A 21,880-nucleotide genomic window follows, 5' to 3' on the forward strand; every position below is an offset into this window, starting at 1 on the left:
ATCTCCCGCGCAACGTCTCGCAGCTCAATAAATTCCCGCGCACCCCTCCCCGCGCCAGCTCTAACATGTAATTTCATTTATTTTTAAAACTGTCATTTTTCCAAACAGAGGTATTTGTTATTTGTTCCAAAGGGCTTGACAGTAAGGGGATTTTAATCATAACTTGCATTAAATTATCGGTCTCCGGATCTGTCAAGAGGATAAATTCAAGACGACGTTAAAGACGCCGCTATTGAGTAATTGTGTTCTGGGCAACACTAATATTACCACTGACTGATTCCAAACAATGGTGATTGAGCTATAGGGCTATTTGCCTTTCACCCTCCCTCGATAATTCCAACCTGTCCGAAAAGCCAAAGGACTCGATATGAGTACAGATACAGGGGTGACAATGGGCCTATTTGTCTCTCCTCCCTCTGAAAAGAAACAGATGTTTCTGGAGGAACTGACTTCTGGAGTAACATGAGCCAAAGCGGTACTTTAAACGTGGTGGGAGTGGCGAGCTGATATGATATGACAGACAGGGCTGAGATGGCTTGACAACAACAGGAAGGACTCCGAAAAACATCTCAGTACGCCACGCTGGGGAGATCGAGGACCCCCTGTGACAAAGCAACAAATGAACTTTTAACGACTTAACATACATAACAGTCATAACAGAAAGCCGTGGCATATTTACAAAGACCTGTAAAACTGATATCTTTTTTAACATCACGCGCTTCATAATATTGTTATTCAACCCATACGCATCACAGTATAGTGCTAACCAATAATTACAATCTATGAGCTGGCGGCACGGCCATGACAACAGTACTTAAGTCTTGTTAATACAGGGTGTCTGTTCTGGCCCTTGTGGCAGATTGCGAGAAGTAACTTGTTGTGAAAGAATATGAATAATACGCTACCAATAATTAGCGGCTCTAGGAAACCAAAACTAAAATGTATTATTCGTTTATCCGTCATATATGGATTATCTGCGCTCAGGTTGCGAAAGGTCAAGTATTTCTTTATTAAAAGCCACTACAAATTTCTACTAATGTAAAGACTCGTGTCACGCATTTTTTACAATATGTCATCGGCTGCTTGGCATATTGAAGAATCTGGTTGTTGGGTCCAGGGTGCGAGCGGGGAGGGCTGAGAAACCCCTGAGAAACAGATACGTGGTGTCTAGGCAAATTATAACCTCATCTGTTTTGCCTAATGAATTATGCAAAAAAGGGGACCTGGCTTGGGCCTGGCTAAAAGTAAATATTTAATATTCATCCTCGCAGTCTGAAATTACAAAACACTTTGCATGGCTAAATGTTTCTCCACCCCGGCGAAATTGCCCATTTTGGCCAATTTGGTTTATGCGTCTGAAGGCGCTGATTTGGATATATCGAGCTTTTAAAGCTGGCCCGCTTGGTGAGACTCTTTTTGTTGTACAGTAACCACAAATAAATGGCTTTCACAATTAGAGGTTTAAATAATGCAATGGCTCATGTTCAGTCCTAAGCAGGATTCCAATGAGCTTTCTAATGCATGTAATGATTAAGTGTAATTCAAATACCAACTGTGTTGTTCAAAATCTGACAGGCAATAATTTGCTCTATTATATTGTGCCATTTAATTGCCTGCTACCGACAACCTCTGACGTGCCATGAAGCAATGATTTACAATTACTCCAGCAGTAAAGATCAGGGGATGACAATATAATCATCTACACAGAGATCCCTTCTCATCTGCCACAACTAGTGAGGCAAGTAAAAATAGTTTGGAGCTTGTAGTTTTAACACCACTCTATTTGAGGATTAGAAGATATTACGGCTGCGGAGGACATTAAACAATAGCAGTTGTGTTAAGAGCTGGCTGCGGCGGGATGAGGCGAGTCAAGATGTCGGTTTGCTGTCAGGGACAGGCCTCACGCACCAGCGGAGGGACATTATTGTTGGGGGTAAAGCGTTACTGATGTCGGAGTTTAATCTAAATGAGGAAACGCCAAGTGGAAGATCAAGCAACAGACTCTGTTTCCCCATCCATCCTCTTATGAATTCCGTAAGACTTTATTACCATATAAATTATAAAGGATAATGTAAGAAAAAAAATGCAATAATTGCGCTTCTCTACATTGCTGTCTGATGTAAATGTTTCTAAAAGACAAAATAAGCAAATCGACGGCTTCCAACAAAGTTAAGTATCCTGGCCTAATTTGAGTGTGGAATTATGGAAAACAAGTTTACTCCATTTTAAACCGATGTTTCACAGCATTTAAGGAGCTGATACATAATTTAGCGCTTACAAAAACGAGCACAACATGTCGGGGAGGGGTTGGGGGGGCAGGTGGGGGGGTCCTTAGAGGGAAGGCAAGGCTGCTGAGTGCACTGCCTGTTTAAAAATGATGGAGGAGAACAGGGGATTCTCATTAAGTGGCTTCACTCCACCCCGAGCAGCAGACACTAGAGAGAATACAGACAAAATCACAGGCTCGTGTTTCCCCATTAAATATGAAGGATTGTGCAATATGTGCAGGCAGGCAGTTTGCCGGGGTCAGTCATCGCACACTTTCTGCTGTTTCTGCAGGTCATGTCATGATGACCGACTTTACCCCACGTTCAATCAGTTCCTTGTGTTTTAGGAGATGGGGCAGGAAAATAATAACACGAGGCAGGGGGACTTTTAATGAGGACAAATTAGACTTGGGCAGCAGAGAGCTGCGAGGGACGAGAAGTTTCATTACATGACCTACATGGAGAGAGCGTTTTTCAAACGCAGCAAACTCATTGACAGGACGATCGGCCTTGATTTCAACTTCGCTTCCGGTTGGAACTGAGCAAAACTACTAAGGAAAGTGTCTCCGCCACTTGCCAACATCATTGAGCGGGCACAAAACGTATCTAGACACTTTTGGACACTTCAAATGTATTTATTCACGGCATTTAATAAAAAATTACAATATTGTTTTCAAATTGACTGTTTTGACAATTACTTTTAAAGGAGAGGTCTACTGCTATTTAATGCATTCTGACGTATTTACACTGCTAAAGGGTTGGATTCTCATACTAAACATGACCAAAGTTTAAAAAAACGAGTTGGGTGTATGACGGAGTATTTCTGTGCCAAAAACACACTTTCCGGGTTCGTATACGTTTCTGAAAGTTTTTTTTCGAGTATGGCCCTGTATGGACATATTCCACAAAAACAACCAGAAAATGTCCTTGTTTTAAACCTTTTTCATTAAAATAAATACCACTTGGTTTAATAAATTCTTATATAATGCAAAGACAACAATACATTTTTGAGTGTAACTTAAAGGTACTTTAAAAGTCGTTGATTTTCTTGAACACAAAAGAGGATATTTAGAAAAATTCTTCAACTGTTTTTGTCCATTCAGTTAAGGTGGATTGACATTGGACCCCATGACTTTCAATGTGTGAACAAAAAGGCACTTTTTTCAATATATATTATTATTATTAAGTCACGCTTCTGGTCGCAGCTAAGGTTAAACATAAATATACAACATCATTCGTGCTTTGACAAATCACAGATCCCGAATCAGTCGCCCATCTCTTAATCGCAGTGAACCGAAAGCTGAAACCGATCCCAAAGCGAGTCGTCGAAGTGCAGCACCGCGATCGCTCACCGGCACTACTTGACATGGCTTTTACTTTGATCTCCCCTGTCTCCCATTCATTGGCTGCTGACTTCACTGACTCCAATCTGACCCAGATAAAAACTCTGACCTTTCCGACCAACTCCATTACATGCAGCTGTACTGGGTACAAGCTCTTAAACGACTGCGGTTTAAATGTGGCCATTACTGGTGCAAAGATTTCATTGTCACAGCCCGGCAAAGGGAAGATGGCCACACAAAATGACTCTTGACCTTCATTTACATTCGTTAATCAAATGTCACACAGAGTCTGCGTGTTATCAGCGAGTCCGTGTCTATCTCCTGAGATGATTTGTGTTTTCAAACAGGTAAATAGAAGGGTCTGCTTCGCTACATGTCTAAAGGGTAATCGTGGAGTAAAATTCAGCAGTTTTCCCACTTTGGAATGATTCTGAGAGCAAGATGCAGGTGAGATGAGATTTATTTAGATCATTAGGAGAAAAACAAGATTGAATCTAATTATAAACCTTATAAACCACACCACCAGAATGAGAATCTGCAAAAAAACGTCTCGAATAAAGTGACCAGTGCCATTTTGTCATATATAAATAACACAGAAGCTCACCAACGGATTCGTCCCAATGTCGTGAACAGCACAGCTAATGAACTGAGTGGTACATTTCGCATTCTAATTCATTCAGCACCTAATTGTGAGTGGACACCACAGATAGCCGCCCTCTCTCTCCTCATCTCTCCCCAGACTGCAGAGAAGCCCGGCTCAGAAAGGTCAAAATGGCCGACATTAATCAGATCGCCATATCCACAACCCCTCCCCGCCATTGTTACTGTGCTAATCACTCTGGGTTTGGTTGCAGAGAGGTTTACTCCTAATTATTGTCATTAATAAATCAGACGAGTCAGGCTGTCGAGATGAAAGAGAGGCCGTCCCTGCTTGCCATCCATCAGAGAGGCAGAGTGCAGGAGAGTCCAGTCATTAAGAAGCCTTTGAGACACACGGCCACATCAGGGACTCTGACAATAACATGCCTAACTTTTTCATCAACCTGTGGCTTCCGTAACCAACCAGGAGACGACGATTCCGGAAAATCATCAGTCTTGTACAAAGGAGCGAGTTATAATAAGAGAGGAATGATGCAGAAAGCAGGGCGCTGTGGGATTTTGCGAAAGCAGCTGTCTGTGTACATACGTAGAGACCGTGGCATCCAAAAGTCTGGGAAAATATGGGATTCTTTTCCCACTTAAAATTGGAAATAAGTAAAGTTTAAGTATTTTGAAACCGTTCAAACAAAGTTATGACGTAACTAATTCAAACACTAAACAAATAAGTAAACGGAACCACAGATCATGCTGAATAACATGGGAAAAATTTACATTTGAAATAACAGTTTTCTTAATTAAAAAAATAATAATATTCACATATAGCAGAATCATTTTCACTGATAGACTCAGACATTTTGAACCCCTTTAATGCATACTAAATGTTTAAATAAACCTTTTGCTATCTATTAACACTTTAATAGTTTTATTATTGTGAAAATTAAAAAAAATTATATGAAATAACATTAAAATAATGTTATGTTCGCTCTAGCTGATATATCATTTGCAAATATCAGAATGGATCCTAATGCATTTTAAATAATTAAAATTTTAAATAATTTGATCACACACACACTACAGTTCAAAAGTTTGGGGTCACAATATATATATATATATTTTAAAGAATTTATTATTTTTATTCAGCAAGGATGCATTAATGCGATTATATTTCAAAAGTGAGTATATTTCGAACAAATGGTGTTCTTTTGATATTTAGACATTTCTATTCATTAAACAATCCTAAAAAATTATCTATTTCCACAAAACATTAAACTGTTTTCAACATTGATGATAAGACATGTTTCTAGAGAACCAAAACAGCATATTTGAATGATTTCGGAAGGATCATGTATATTTGCATTTATTTATATATTAAATAAATGTAAAATTAGAATCTAGAAAGATCTTTGCAAATTATGATGGTGTAGATATGCATTTTATTTACAGATGCCATCTAAATGCATCCCATTCAACTGCCTTAACATCTTTTCACCCAAAAGCCAGCAACCATCAAAACAAAAAAAGTGTGCTAGTTTCAAAACACATGCAGACACACACGCTCAGCCAGTTACCATGCGTGTTGAGGACACCAGCTAAAGCTTGGTGTGTATCTGTGTATGTGTGTGTGCTTGCCATGCCGCAGGGAGAGAGATGGAGAGAGACGTGGCATCGCGATGCCATCACATCTCATCAAATTAAGGAAGTCCATTCCACTTAAACGAGTTCTGTGAATCTAAAATCGACCATTAATGCAGTGTCATGTTAAATTAATACTGTCATCTAAATTACTGGTATGAATCTTTCACATTTGAAATGAGACCAAGAATGACTTATTCATTCTCTGCTATCTCCTCTGATGTCATCCCCATTAAACATAACCAGGCGAGCTGTCTTGGCCTAATTGTATTAGAGTGTTAGGGGAGTGTTAGGCTGTTCAGAAATCATCATTTAGTATGCTGATCAACGGCTTTAGCGAACTGAATAATCTCTGAAATGAGTCGTGCTACGAGGCATGCTGTAACTGACAACACAAGAGAGAGAGACATCAAGGAGATATGAATGCTGGACAGTAAGACCATATAAATGTGATACAGCGTAAAGATGGAGTTCAACAGTGAGGCGACTAACTTAAGTGCCTACCATGTGTCGTGCCAATCTGACATCAGCATGAAAGGAGCGTGCGACCTGGTGCCTGTGATGTAAACACGGACACATGCCCTGGCTTCTCTCCAGCAGCAAGACGAGTCTTTATAGGCTGGAAATGGTTGACTTCACTGAAAGGAAAAAAGCAAACACTGCTGAAAACGTAAAAATTAAGAATTTTTTATTCGTGTGTAAGAGAGACAAGCTAATGTAATCTGGTAATGAGCCAGACCTCATAAAACTAGTGGAGCTCAACTCCCTCCTTCAGTTTTATGGAGGCTGGCTGCAGGTGAGACTGATCCTGATTTACTGTCTGTTCTGTACTGCACATCTCATGTTTGATAGACAAAAACACGCTGGAGTGTGTGTCTACATGTTTGAGGTTTGAAAACGGGAAATGCAATTAAACTAGTTTACGTTATCTTTGCATTTTGGTAAACAACATTACATATTAAATACAGTGGGGCAAAAAAGTATTTAGTCAGCCACCAATTGTGCAAGTTCTCCCACTTAAAAATTAAAATCTAGAAAGATCTTTGCAAATTATGATGGTGTAGATATGCATTTTATTTACAGATGCCATCTAAATGCATCCCATTCAACTGCCTTAACATCTTTTCACCCAAAAGCCAGCAACCATCAAAACAAAAAAAGTGTGCTAGTTTCAAAACACATGCAGACACACACGCTCAGCCAGTTACCATGCGTGTTGAGGACACCAGCTAATTCACACATGCTACACAATTGCTACTACCAGGGCTGTGCAAATTTCACAACCGAAAAACAGACTCCCTTTCAACGCATGACAGGAAGTTACTCAAATAAAATGCCAATGGTAATGTCAAGAAGAGGAATTGCTGAATTGGATTTTAAAGAATTCAGTATACTGTACTAATGCATTCTGGGAAATTAAGTGTTTAGCCACCCTAATTCACAAAGGTTAATTTATTATAATTTACGTAATTATAATTCATTTCTATTGTTTGGCATTTCAAAAGTATCTATCTATCCTCAAAACCTGGCTAATTTCACATTTTGACTGGGTAATTAATGTATAGATACAGTTCTATTTATTTCTTTGAATTTCACATAATTAAAAAATGAACTGGAATCCTGTTCAAAATTAAGGAACGATTCGTTTCTGAATAGACGAAACACTTTCATTTATACAAAACTTGTCCTGTTTAAATGGCATATTATAGAGGAATGGTTTACCTCAAATTATTTTAGCGGACCTGGAGCATTTATCGTTAAGTCAGCAGAAATCATCGCTCAAAAGTTAGGAACAACCTCAAAACAAAAGGTTTTTCCTGCTAACCATAATTTAATCCAAAATACTATAGTCACTGCCGTTAGTGAAGGAAGAAATATCATTCATCAACGGTTATACTAAAAAGCAAGTGTGGTGTCTTGATATTCGCAACAACTGTCATAAACGAATTTGAGAACAACAAGATTCTGAAAGCTTCTTACCCGTTTTGATATAATTTAGATATCAACTCATGGCAGGAGTAAAAACGTGGTATTTTGGCACGAGCTGTTATTACAGTAAGTAATTTATTTTTAAAAAAGATTATGGTTTAAGATGTGCTTCAACAATTAAATAGACATCACGAATGGAAACCGCATGCACTGAAATCTGAAAATAACATGAGCATTTGTCGCCATCTAGTGGATTAAAAAAAACTACATACACATAGGAAATCCACAATACAGCCTACTTATTATTTTTACATTTAAAAAATGACCTTGCATATGTTAGCTTATTACTGAAAGGTGGCGAAAAATTGTTGATGCACAAAAGCAATAGTTCTACAAGCAAACAAATAAGGTCAAGTATTGCACTGATACAAGCTTGCAAAGACTGTTGATCATTTTCTGCATTATTAAGCTCAACAATGCATTCCAACCATGTCTTGTTAAACATCAAACTAGCAAATCCATTCATGGGCAAATTTAGATCACAGACAGGACAACCTGTGTTTGCTGTGAGGTCTGACATTCTTGAACCAGTAAGGCGTGATGAAACATGGCTCTGCTTTTTACAGCCAGGCCTGGTAAACAGTTTCATATTCAAATTCTCCTGCTCTGCAACTCTTCCTACTGACAGCCATTGCTACAGGCCAAGATATCTCACAAAGCCCATGTGCACTTCAACATGGTGTGTTCAAAAAAAAATGTCAGATGGACTGAATCTGTTCCGAAAACTAGCAGAAGAGAGGGAGAGATGTAAAAAAAAATCTTAAGGGCAGAGATAGGCTGTCTGGTCACATTTAGAGACTGGGTGTCATGGGAAAATAGCGCCACCAGACAAGTTTGTCCATTTGGATTCATCTACCTCGCCTGGCTGTAGTTGCACGCTCCTGGGGCTATAACAGAGGAGTTACGGGATAAATGTGACCTACCGCTCATAGAGGGCAGAACTACCAGTGTGCTGTCAGTCCACCTGTGAGCATCAGACATTAGCGCACACATAAATACGCACTTTCACCGCATCACACCCTTTGAATGCTATTAAAAATACACCATTGTGAAAAGAAGGATGAGTAAAGGATGTCAACTATTTAAAAGTGTTTCGATAGGTTTCTTAGATGTGTATACGTTTATATATTCTCATTTTTTAAAACTTTTTCTATACAAATATACAGTAAAACAGTAATATTGTGAAATATTATTACAATTTAAAATAAACCTTTTGTAGCATTAGAAATGTCTCTGCTGTCACTTTTAATGCATTTAATGCAACCTTGCTGGATAAAAATAGGAATAAAAAAAAAAAACATTTGAGTGTGTGTGTGTGTGTGTATATATATACCCACTGCATATATATATATATATATACACAGTGCTCAGCGTAAATGAGTACATCCCCTTTGAAAAGTACAATTTTAAACAATATCTCAATGAACACAAAAACTATTTCCAAAATGTTGACAAGACTAAGTTTTATATAACATCTGTTTAAATTATAAGATGAAAGTAAGGTTAATAATATAACTTAGAGAACAAAATGTTCAGTTTTATTCAAAATAGGGTGATGCAAAAATGAGTACACCCCACTGAAAGTCTCTGGAGCAAAATGTCTTGTTAAATGTCTAATTTAACATTAATCAAGATACAGATGAGTCTAATTATTCATTAATGTCTTGTTAAATGTCTAATTTAACAAGAATTCAACCACAGGTGAGTCTAATTATTCATTACACAAGTGTCCAGACAGTTGACTATTAAAGGGTGTTACTTAAAGAAAACCCCTTCCCATTTCATGCTGTCAGCAATGACACTATATGGAAGTGAAATGTCACGAGACCGGAGAAAGAAAATCATTTCTTTACACAAGAAAGGTGAAGGCTACAAGAAGATCAGCAAAGCTTTACTTATCAGTCAGAATACTGTAGCAAAAGTGGTAAAAAAAATTTAAAAAGATGGAACTGCAACCATCTCACAGAGACATCCAGGTCGTCCACGGAAGTTAAAACCTCGACAGGAGTGTCTTCTGATGAGAAGGGTTGAAGAAAATTGGCATGCAAGTTCACTGCAGTTATCTAAAGAAGTAGAAAGCCAAACTGGGGTGACTATTTCCAGTGACACAATACGGCGTACACTGCAGGAATGGCATGCATGGGTGCCGTCCACGAAAGAAGCCTCTCCTAAAGCCAAGGCACAAAAAGCCCGCCTAGAGTTTGCCAGAGCCCATGCTGGCAAAGATGGAGACTACTGGGACTCTATACTCTGGAGTGATGAGACCAAGATAAATGTTTTTGGAACTGATGGCTTCAAAACTGTATGGTGTCGCAAAGGTGAGGAATACAAAGAAAAATGCATGTTGCCTACAGTGAAACATGGTGGTGGCAGTGTCCTTATGTGGGGCTGCATGAGTGCTGCTGGTGTTGGGAGCTGCATTTCATTGATGGCATCATGATTTCACAGATGTACTGCTCTATACTGAAAGAGAAGATGCTACCATCACTCCGTGCCCTTGGTCGTCGTGCACTTTTCCAACATGACAATGATCCTAAATGCACATCTAAGGCCACTGTTGGATTTCTGAAGAAGAACAGGGTGAAAGTGATTCAGTGGCCAAGTATGTCTCCTGATCTGAACCCAATCGAACACCTATGGGGAGTTCTGAAGAAACAAGTTGAGCATCACTCTCCATCCAGTCTTTAAAAGAGGTCATTCTTGAAGAATGGAAAAAGATAGATGTTGCAAAATGTCGCCAACTTGTTCATTCCATGAGCTATCATTTCACACTGATTTTAGGAATAAATTATGGGTAGGTTTAGGGGTAGGGATTGGGTTTAGTCTATATTTTTTGACCGTAATGTTGATCCAGGATCAACAAAAGATGTTGATCAGAAAAGGTCAGATTTTCTTGCTTCCACTGAAACACAAGGCACATTCACAAATTATTAAAAGCCTAATCAAAATGCGCAACAGTTGAAAATGAAAAATTATTTTCAGGATGGAATAGATGGAAAGGATAAATGATTACCACTTGAGGGTTTGTAAAAAACTACTCGCAGACCAGTATTGTTTTCATTTTCCAACCAATTCTATACAATTCATTATTTCATTCAGCAACTGTAGTGTTTTTTTAAAGTGATATATGCTTTTGAAAATGTTTTAAACCGTCTACATTTAGTGAATGACAGTAAAAAAAGAAAATCAAATGTAATCAAAGTTCAATTTTAATGAGATCATCTGCATTTTATTATAGAAGTGCATTTGTCATATGTAAACAGATTATACCAGATAACAGATTATGATACATTCCATATTAAAGGGACAGTTCACACAAAAATAATTCCTTTAGAGTGAACTGTATCTGAAATTGGATATTAAGACACTGGGAGACAGACTAGTGCTACAGCGCCAAGGTATATATAAGACTGAAACAACAATGTATGATTATTTGGTCTAAATTGTATACAACACCAGTCCTTTCAAAGGACGCGCTTGATGGATCATTATAGAGAGAACCAGACTAAAGAAAGAGTTGGGTGGAAATACACCTCATGCCCTGAAAATGGCTATATACTGAGAAATCTAGCAGCAAAATGCCAACAAAAAGCAATTAAGTTTTTACATGACACATGTGATACTGCATGAAACAGTCAAATTGTCATCAGGTCATTTGGCTCAGACTACTACCAAACTATCACTATTTAACACCATTTTCTTACCTCTAAATGTATGCCATCCTTGGCAGAAAAAAATGACAGCATTCTTTTAGAAACCGTACCCTTATCCAAGTATTTCATTGACATCTTCAGACAATTAAAAATACAGCAGCCTAGACACGTTGAATCAGACGTTCCAGTTAGCTAAGCTGAGATACTTCATAGAAGTAAGCTCCCAACATCTTGGTGCCCTGAATATAGTTGGATCTGTCAAGGCAAAAAAGGGGAAAAATATTGATTGCCATTAACATTTTTAAGCTTCCCAAGACCATCCCATCTGTGAGATATGAAGTTCTGCGCAAATAAAGTTGGCCCAGATGATTACCTGCTATCATACAGTTGCAGTTTTGCAGCCATACCTTAACAAGGTGTTTGTCATAGCTATGCATAAAAATTACCTGTTGAGTTTCTCATTCTGTGAGTGAGCTCCGTCATCAGAGGAACCGACAGGCAGCAGCATGACATTCTGGCCGGTTACTTCTTGGAAGGTCAGAGTGACCGGGATACTTCCTCCCTCACGGGTGAGGTCAGGCTCCACACCAAACACTAACATCAGTGAAATTATGTTGGACCACAAATAAATTGCATTTAGAAGAAAGAAAATATCTACATTGTTGCTCTGACACAAGACAGACTCTTGTATCTACAGTTATACAATATATTGTGTCTTACCAGTCTTCATGGCCTTTCTACCAGCCATGTAGTGAGGATGGTTAAAGTCAGACACCCAGGCCCTGGCTCCATGTCCCATGTACACTTTCAGTTTGTTGGGACTTTGCAGTTCCGCATATTTCTTCTCTACGTGGGTAATTACCTATATGATAAGTCCCCACATGTCAGCACAAGCACGTCTGTAGCACAACAACCATGTCTGTAAGGTATACAGATGACTCTATGTGATTGGATAAAATAACTTCAAACCTGTTTCTCCACCACTTTTGGATCCATGTCAGGGACCAGGCGGATAGAGAACTTGCCATTGACCTTGCGGGGAATGACAGTTTTGGCTCCTGTCTCAGAGAACGCTCCCTCTATGCCATGCAGAGACAGGGATGGGTATCTCCAACGATGCATCAGAATTTGCTCCTGCGCAGACAAACCGATATATATTATTTGGTTTAATATACATATCGATGAACATAAAACATGAAGGCAGGCAGCATGAGTAAATGGGGCAATTTATTAAACATGCTTATATTTAAAAATAAACATTCACAATATACTGTAATAAATTAATACTAATAAATAAACAGCCCTATTTGAATCAGTGTTATTTTACTATCATTGACATACTATTATAGGTTTTGTTTGAATTTGATTTTATTGTTATATTTACTTCTCATTTTAATTTTAGTTAAAATTTTAGTAAATTTTTTTTTTTTTTTTTTGTCATTTTGATTTTTTTTATATATATAAAGTTTTAGTTTTTAGTTTATTTAGTTATTTTATTACTTCAATTTAAGCCAAACTAAACCTTGGCAAAGAGCTGAAATAAAATAAGTTTAAGTTTTTTATATTTTATTTCAGTTAATGTTTATTTTATTTCAAGTAAGATTTATTTTCTTTTATTTGTTAACACTGATTTTATTTTATATGTTAACGCTGCTTTGAATCATAACAGAAACTAAATCAGCTGACACTGAAAACGCTGAAAGACAGGGATGATTTACCTTCGTGTCATGCAGCAGTTTGCCTGCTCCAACATCTTTGGCATATTCTTCCATGTCAAACTCAATCTTTTCGTAGAGCTTCTTCTCTTCGTCAGTCAATTTAGCCACCTGGTCATATAACCCTGGTACTAAAATTTTCCCCTTGTTATCCACCAATGAGCCTAAAAATAAATAAAAATACTTTCAAAAATACACTTTCAAAGCATAGCAAATATAATAATGGTACATCAACAAACAGGTTCATCAATTGTGAGGTGAGCTAATCAAATAAGAGAAAATATTTGACGACTGCTCTAAACAGACAGGTAACTTTAGCAGGTCAACAAAAGACAGATATCCCAGAGGAATCAAACACAACCAAGAAAAAACCTGTCATGCTGAACATTTGTATGACCAACCTACTGACACTCTTTCTACCAAAGGAATAAGCAGACATCAGTCTCACCCATCAGAGCGATGAGGTCAGTCATGGCCTCATGAACGGATCCTCCAAACACGCCAGAGTGAAGATCTTTATCACAGCACTCCACCTGAAAACATAAAAGACTTGCTCTTGTTAATCAGACATGAGAAAAATCTCTAAACTTTGCGAGGATCTAATGCTTTCTCTCATTAAAGAACGTTCAAGTAACATTATGAATTATATATTTTTTTTTTAATATTTTGAATTCTTTTGTTTTTATAATTGCTTTATTCATGTAGTATATGTGCGCATGAAGTCAGAGCTTAACTTTAAATACCACTGCTACAAATCTTAAGTTTCTTTTGACGTTAAAGTAACAAAATAACTCCTACCTCAACAAAGAAGTAGCAGATTCCTCTCAGGCCGTAGGTAATGCAGGGCTTGGTCTTCCCAAGCCAGTAGTTATCAGAAATGCAGACATAGTCCACATCCTTAAAGAAAGTATCTTTGCGAGAGAAAACCAGCTCGTCCAATCCTTCTGATCCAGACTCCTCCATTCCCTCAAAGCAGAACTTTATATTGATGGGCAGTTCCTGTGATTAAGTAAATTTCGATTTTAGTACAAAAATCAATTAAATGAAAGACTTTAAAGACTATAATTTGTAAAAATGTGTACTTCTTTACAAATCAAACATTTTATAATGCTAAAACTTGTCATAGTCATAAAGGATAAGTAGGCCTACTCTTACTTTTAGTGTTTGTCATGTATCATAGAAACGCTGCATAATATTACAATTAGGCTTACAGTTAATTAAATTACATCTAGCCTAATTGAATTAGCTTGACACAAGACTTTTAAAAATGATCAAAGATCACAAAACAACCTTTAGACTGTTTTGCTGTCAGTTACAGTCTGTAAACGAGGAACTTTAAAAGCAGTGACATTTCACTCAGGTGATAATTATTGAGAAACTGAGCTAATCGCTGGATAAGGGGAGGACTGTATGCGATATGAATTGATTTTCAACACAATGATATACAGTGTTGGGCTCAGTTGTTCCTCAGTTTCATTCACACTAGGTGCACATGCACCTGCAATTTGTAATTTACATTCTGTATTGTTTAAATTTAAAGTCACATTAACCAGATTAAGTAATGCAGACAATGCTATACTTCTAGGATCGTAATCCACTGATACAGTCATACTGTTTGTAATACATGAGGACTTTAAACTGGTGTTACAGGCTTAATAAGTAAGCAGACAGTATCATTGGAAAGAAAATAAAGTATTTGCACCTGTCCAATCTTCTGATAGGCCTCAATGATGTTGAACCAGGCTAATACAGGGCCTTTATCATCGGTAGATCCACGTCCGTACATTTTACCTAAAGACAAGATGCATGGCCTTGGTATTAATTTAACAAAAACTATAACTTATGAAGCCAGTTGTAATAGATAACTAAAGAATTACTACACAAATTTTTTTAGAATTGGAGAAATTTTGTGTAAAAAAAAAGAGATTAAGGAGGTAAATTTGACAGAAAGATTTAAATGTGCTTTATAAAAAAATAAATAAAAAATAAAAAAGTTTTTAATAAAATGCAAATGTAAAATTATTATTTTTATTTTTGTTTAAGATGAATATTAATTTGTCCCAGCTTGGAAAAAAAAACAACTAATGGAATCAGCTGACCGGTCACAAGGCTACGCTCAAGCGTCAGATCTATCTCAGCAAAAAGAGACAATAGGATTTGTCTTGAAATCTCTTCGGGCTGGAGGGACACAAATGTAACATGCTGAGTCGGTGAGATTTTTTCCTTTTTTGTGTCAACAGCCACATGCAAGCAGGACAAAAAAAATGTTAAAAAAATGTTAGTGGTGACTAATTTTAGCCAAATCGAATGTGAAATATTACCTGGAGTGAGCACTGCTTGCAGACTACTGCATAAAAAGCAAATCAATTGTATAGCCTCTTTTGCTCTTAACAGGTCTCTTCCATACACTCAAAGGCTCCTCAACCCCAAGAGACTGCTACTGTACACCTTTTTTTAAAAACAATGACTTGTACATGCACACTCATACCATCTTTCTCCACCAGAGTGAAGGGTGGTGAGTCCCAGCCATCTTCAATGTTGGCTGGCTGCACATCCAAGTGCCCGTAAATGCACACAGTCTTCTTGCCTGGGTCTGAGCCAAGTTTGCCCAGAACTATTGGAGGAAGAGGGATCTCTTCACCACCTGGCAACTAAATTAAAACAAGAAAAAAGCAATGCATGAGAAATGTAAGATTACGTCTGACTGTCAACTTTGTTACTTTTTATCTAAAAAAAGGAACCATTTAAAAAAATATTTATTAAATATTTTATAAAACATCTTACATGTTTTGTTTTTTTAGTCATATATATATATATATAAAGGTTTTTTTTTCTGGACCCTTCACAATTTCTCAGATAAACAATAGCATATGGATTTGGAACAACATCAGCTAATGACAAAATATTGGGTGGAACCACTAATTTAAGTTTTTTTATTATGTTAAGTAATTTTATTATGTTAATAACATACACATTTTCACTTTCACTTGATCATTTTCATGTGATCCTTAGTTTAGTACATTCAAGCATAACTACACGGCTGCTATCTTGTAAGGCATGTGACACAAAACCACAAAAACGACCAAGCAGGAAGCAGCTTGTAATGGTCACGCTGAAGGCTGTTATCACTACAAATTCCAAAGCCAGACATTAAAATAAAAATTCCAACTCAATGGCAGGAGATTCAGATTCACTTATTAACATAATTAATTTTGAAAAAATAAATAAAACACCTTCTGCATGCCAATGTCAACCATCTCCACAGTTCCCCCCAGTCTCTCAATGTCTTTGGCTGCCATCTCCATCATCTTCTTGATTTCTCCTCGTTTCTCTGGCCAGGCAGACACACTCTGTACAGCAACCCATTGTGCCAGGCGCTTCAAACACAAAGTGATCACATTTCCATTAGAAAACATACGTAATACCTTAATGTCAAATAATTCTAATTTCATCAAACATTTTAAATAACACATAGGAACGTATACGAATAAAAACAAAATAGGTCATCAAATAGGTCACAAAATCATTTTTTTTTAAACTATCTTAGCTTAAAGTATACACATTTTCCAAGTTTTGGCTAATACAATGTAACATTAGTAAAGAAAATCTCAATACCTCAACATAGTCGTCCTGGTGCTCATCGACGTATTTGAAGAGAGTTGGAAGGCAAGACATTGCTGCACAGTGATCCAATCACTCAGTGACAAAGGAACTGACCTAAAAGAAAGGGAGATTGACGTGTAATAAAAAAAATTGTCTTCAGGAGAGGAAAATAAAACTCCTCCCAACTCAGTAACTGCTGACAAAATCATTCCCCTAGGGCTGAGAGACGCTGCTGCTTAAAAATATGTAATAACGTTACACAAACGTATTTGACAATGTCAATCTCAACCATCGCTTTAACTTTATTATTATTTTTATTAATAATAATATTTCGCTTACTATTAAAACTCCTAAGTAATAAGTCGTTCACCGAAATTCATTAATACAGCTTGCAACGGCAAACAACTCAAAATACAACTGCATCTGAGTAAAAACAATTCAATGTCTTGAAGTTAACTGAATTTGAACTGCTCTGTATCCCAAAATCTCCTCGGAACAGCGGTGTGAAGAACGCCATCAGCAGCAACTCATGAGTTCAGACAAGATTAATGGCTTTCAAAATAAAGGTCTGAGTGAAGCGGAGGCTTTCACATACTGGACAGTGGCCTCAAAAACTATTTAAAGGGGTCATATGATGCGATTTCAATTTTTCCTTTCTCTTTGGAGTGTTACAAGCTCTTGGTGCATAAAGAAGATCTGTAAAGTTGCAAAGACTAAAGTCTCAAATCCAAAGATATATTCTTTATAAAAGTTAAGAGTAAGCCACACCTACCTAAAACGGCTCGTTCTAACACGCCCCACATATCTACCTCACTATGTGGGAAGATTTACATCACGCCGCCTAAATGTTCACGCAAAGAAAGAAGGCGTAACTTTTAGTCTCACTGTAGTTGAGCCATGTCGTGAAGGTGCTGTGTGTTTCGTTGTGAAAGCGAAACTACTTTGTTTGGTCTTCCAAAAGAGGACGATATCCGCTTTGTCATGCCTAGAGCTGATCTGTGCTGGTCGCTGAGAGAATACATCAACTTTCACCGTGGACGAAGTGGAATCCAGCCCGTCCGTCACATGTGGTCATTCGTCGTATCCGCTGGGCACACCGTTCTCGACCCCGCCGCCTCAGCTCACTCTAGCCCGGCCTCAGCGCACGCTAAGCCGGGGCTTCCCCTCACGCTAGGCCGCTGTGTGTTTCGTTGTGTGAGTAGCACTTGTTGTTTGTCATTTCTCTGATCACAAATGCAGACAGAGTTTTATGTTTACGCGGCGCGATGCAATGCAACAGTATAAGTCATTATAATCAGTAATTATGTCCCCACTGGATGCAACAAATGCCTCGTTTGTAATGGGTTTTAATGTTTTTGTCTTGTCGCTCCGGCCGGACTGGGCATCACAGTATGGTAGGGGCGTAACATTTCCATCACACGCTTGAGGTATATAGCTGGCCAATCACAGCACACCTCGCTTTTTCAGACCGATGAGCTATGTAAAAATCGACGCGTTTCAAAAAGGCAGGGGCATAATAATGTGTTTTTTTAACTTTAAACCGCATAAACACATTTCATTACACCAAATACACAAAATAATGTTATTTTTAGCAGCATCATATGACCCCTTTAAGCAACACTTAAAATGTATGAATGCCACTGCATTAGGCAATAATACATGAAACCAAGTGGTATTTCTCAATTTTCAAGAAAAACGTTTCACAAAAAGTTAAAGTTAGGCTAATTTACAATCTTTCCTTTTTATTATTTCGAAGAAAAAAATGGCCTCAGCAACAATGTTGCCCTTGGTTGACATCACCCCAAAAATTAAATGTTTCCATAAAAACTATATTTGATGCAGTTTATTTTCAAATTACATTTATATTTTAATTAAATTCAGATATGAAATGCAGTAAATTCTGCATATCTGAAGATGTGCATTGGAAGAAATAGACAAGGTAAAAAGCATTTAGTTATTGTTAAGCAGTCGCACATCAAAGTTGCTGGAACCCTTTTGTTTTTAGAAAGGGGTATTATTCTTGTTATCCCTTTAAACCACATACATTGTGCATATATACTAACAGACCTCACCTGAAACGTGAAACCTTAAACTAGAAAAGAGTCATGAAAGAATTTAATATTGACTTTTGACAATGCAATGTTTTATTATCATTACTGTTTTATACAGTCATTATAATTTTTTAGGGCAAAACCTTAGGTAAGCATTTACACATGTGAAGAGCAAACACAAGCATATGTTTAAACATCTTTAATAGAAAAAATAACATTTTAATACATATAATTACAAAAGAAGCCAATAGAAAAGCACATTGTTCTTACATTTAACATGGGGAATCATATTTAAAAGACATTATATAAGCAAATTAAGATGACTTTATCACATATATACATACACACCATTTAATAGTTGTAAGGCAATATTAGAGTACAAGACAAATGTTGCAGCATAAACACTAGCTAGAATCAAGGACAGGGACAATTAATTGCTGTTGTGCAGAAGCAGACGTATATTTTCTCTTATTGGAATCAAAGTTTCTAAAACTTGAAGTGTGACTATTTACATTACAACAAGTGATTTATTGAGGAAGTGGTTCAAATCAGCTTCTCTTCATTAGAAATGGCAGCTAAGGAAGTGGTGCATCAGTTCTATCTGGTTCTTCTGGTTGGTAAGGAACTGATGGGATATCAGAGAATCCCCATCCAAAGCCAACTGCATTATCAGTGTATGTATCTACTGGGGAAATTGTTTCAGATGTTATATCTTCACCTGACATGGGTGTTGGGAGAGTAATTTCTGGAACAGTTGTAATTCTAGACACAACTTCCACATGAGCATCCGTCAAAGCTGCTTGCTTATTTTGAGGAATTGTGGTGGTTCCACCTTAGTTGACTGTAGGCTGTCAGTTTCAGTTGTGGTTACAACTGGTAGGTACGAAACTGGTGGGTCATTTGAAAAACCCCATCCAATGCCAAATGTATAAATGTCATTACTGCCAGTGTAAGTATCAGCTGGGAGAGTGGCTCCAGCAGTTATTTCGTCACTTGACATGGGTTCTACAGAAGCCATTTCTGCAACGCCACTAGTTTTCAACAGCAATCGGATCTCAGACTGCCTAACGGACATCTCGGTATGGATGTAAGAGCATCACCTGAAGCTCAACCTGGCAAAGACAGAACTTCTCATCTTCCCAGCCACCCTATCAGTACAGCACCAGTTTACCATTCAATTGGGCTCATCAATGATAATCCCATCGAGTTCCGCCAGGAATCTTGGGGGGATCCTTCATGATCAGCTGACCTTTAAAGATCACATTGCAAAACAGCACGATCATGCTGACCCTTCAGAGCATGCAGCACAGCTTCTCGTCCAGGCCCTTGTCATTTCCAGGTTGGACTATTGCAAAGCTCATCTGGCTGGACTTCCAACATGTGCAATCAGACCTCTGCAAATGATTCAGAATGCAGCAGCACATCTTGTTTTCAATTAGCCCAAGACAGCCCATGTCACACCGCTTCTCATCTCTCTGTACTGGCTTCCAGTCGCAACTCGCATCAAGTTCAAGACATTGGTGCTTGCCTAGAACTGCCACTGGTTCCGCACCCTCCTACCTCCGCTCTCTCCTATACATCTACATCCCCTCCAGAAGCCTGCGGTTGGCAAATGAGTGGTGGCTCGTGGTCCCATCGCAGAAGGGCACAAAATCACTCTCCAGGACATTTTCTTTCACCGTACTGTTGGTGGAATTACTTACCTAACTCCATCCGAACGGTCACGGGTGCTGCACATTGGTGGTGGTTGAGGAGATTCCCCCTTTCTATGTAAAGCGCTTTGAGTACCCAGAAAAGCGCTATATAAATGTAAGGAATTATTATTATTATTATTATTATTGTTGTTTAGTGAAGGCAAAAAGGTGAAAATATTCAAACCCAAAAGATATTATTAGTCACTACATTTAAAACACACCATACATGTTTGTAAGTTTAAACCTAAAATCTTGATATAACATGTCCACACTTTGTCTTAATTAAACTGTACTGTTATGTTTTCAAAGGTAATTACTGATCATCAGATGTAGATCTGAGTGTCGGTGTCCTGACATTTCATCCTACCCGTCATATTGTCCTACCAGGGCTTACTGCACATGCGCACATCAGTATTGCGTAAATTTTCTCACGCTGAACAATACATAATTACTGTATTTGCATTACTGTAAGGGTAGGTTTAGGGTTGGGGTAGGTGTAGGCGTTAATAAAGCATAATCTGATGGGTAGCATTTTTTGTCACATTGTGCTACCTACTGTTTAAATGGGAGGTAGCAAAATCTGACAAGGTAGCACAAATCGTCAGAACACCGGGTCATGGCAAACTTAATAGAAAGGATTTCATTGTCACAATTAAACAATGGCAGATAGACATCAGATACAACTACTCCATCCAAATTCCTCTGGTGCTCTTGATGAACAAACAAACAAACAGATTTAATGCACAGTTAATCAAACATAAGACAGGTAAATTGCCTAGGTACCAGATTCTTACTTAAGTATTGCCAGGTTCCTGTGTTAGACCCCCTGAGAATTTCCTCAAATTCATCATGTTGTTTGGACTCACCATGCCCCCATTTACTATCCCAACTCTGGTCTGCCCTACATACATGGAGTTCGAAAGTGGATTAGGTCATTGAGTCTGCTGGGTCACTTGGAAGCTTAAGTTTTAAGAGTTTGTTTACAACCAATTTCAAGGGCACTCGCGACTCTTAAGTACGGCATCAACCCACCTGTGTGTGACTCACGCTTTGAGCAACTCAGTGACTTTATTTTTGTCTCTTTCTGCACTTTCTGTGTTAAGATAGGCTAATGTAAAAAGATAGGCTAATGTAAATATCACAAATTCCCAACTTATCATTAATGTTAGAATTAACACTTTCACTCTCATATTCCTTGTAGTTTCAAAGCCGTGCATGACAACACCGATTCCAACGCGCCATATATGTCAGAGTAAAGAGCCTTAAATCTAGTGTGATGATAAACTACAGATGCAAGTAATTTATGGCTCAGTCATTATGGAAAGACAACGGT

General features: G+C 37.9%; 1 protein-coding gene across 4 annotated transcripts in view; it reads right to left on the minus strand.

Moving 5' to 3' along the window:
• Nucleotides 1-17,330, minus strand: part of cndp2 (carnosine dipeptidase 2) — a 51,884-nt gene extending 34,554 nt beyond the window's left edge. Inside the window, exons 1-12 of one of the 4 annotated variants that reach the window (XR_001610104.1) lie at nt 17,142-17,330; nt 16,815-16,916; nt 16,433-16,576; nt 15,688-15,850; nt 14,902-14,990; nt 13,998-14,198; nt 13,648-13,732; nt 13,203-13,363; nt 12,454-12,618; nt 12,205-12,346; nt 11,931-12,078; nt 6,335-6,480 (exon numbers count right to left, since the gene is read on the minus strand). Coding sequence is in view for 3 of the 4 variants with exons in the window: in XM_016283381.1 (XP_016138867.1) it covers nt 6,369-6,480; nt 11,931-12,078; nt 12,205-12,346; nt 12,454-12,618; nt 13,203-13,363; nt 13,648-13,732; nt 13,998-14,198; nt 14,902-14,990; nt 15,688-15,850; nt 16,433-16,576; nt 16,815-16,874 (1,470 nt within the window). In the remaining variant the exon portion in view is untranslated. Of the gene's footprint in view, nt 1-6,334; nt 6,481-11,166; nt 11,740-11,930; nt 12,079-12,204; nt 12,347-12,453; nt 12,619-13,202; nt 13,364-13,647; nt 13,733-13,997; nt 14,199-14,901; nt 14,991-15,687; nt 15,851-16,432; nt 16,577-16,814; nt 16,917-17,141 lie in introns of those variants that run through there. The other 3 variants (XM_016283381.1, XM_016283382.1, XM_016283383.1) reach the window with 3 other exon arrangements.
• Nucleotides 17,331-21,880: the final 4,550 nt, after the last annotated feature.

The sequence above is a fragment of the Sinocyclocheilus grahami genome, unplaced genomic scaffold (genome assembly GCF_001515645.1).
Source record: "Sinocyclocheilus grahami isolate Dianchi unplaced genomic scaffold, SAMN03320097.WGS_v1.1 scaffold174.1, whole genome shotgun sequence".
NCBI classification, from domain to species: Eukaryota; Metazoa; Chordata; class Actinopteri; order Cypriniformes; family Cyprinidae; genus Sinocyclocheilus; species Sinocyclocheilus grahami.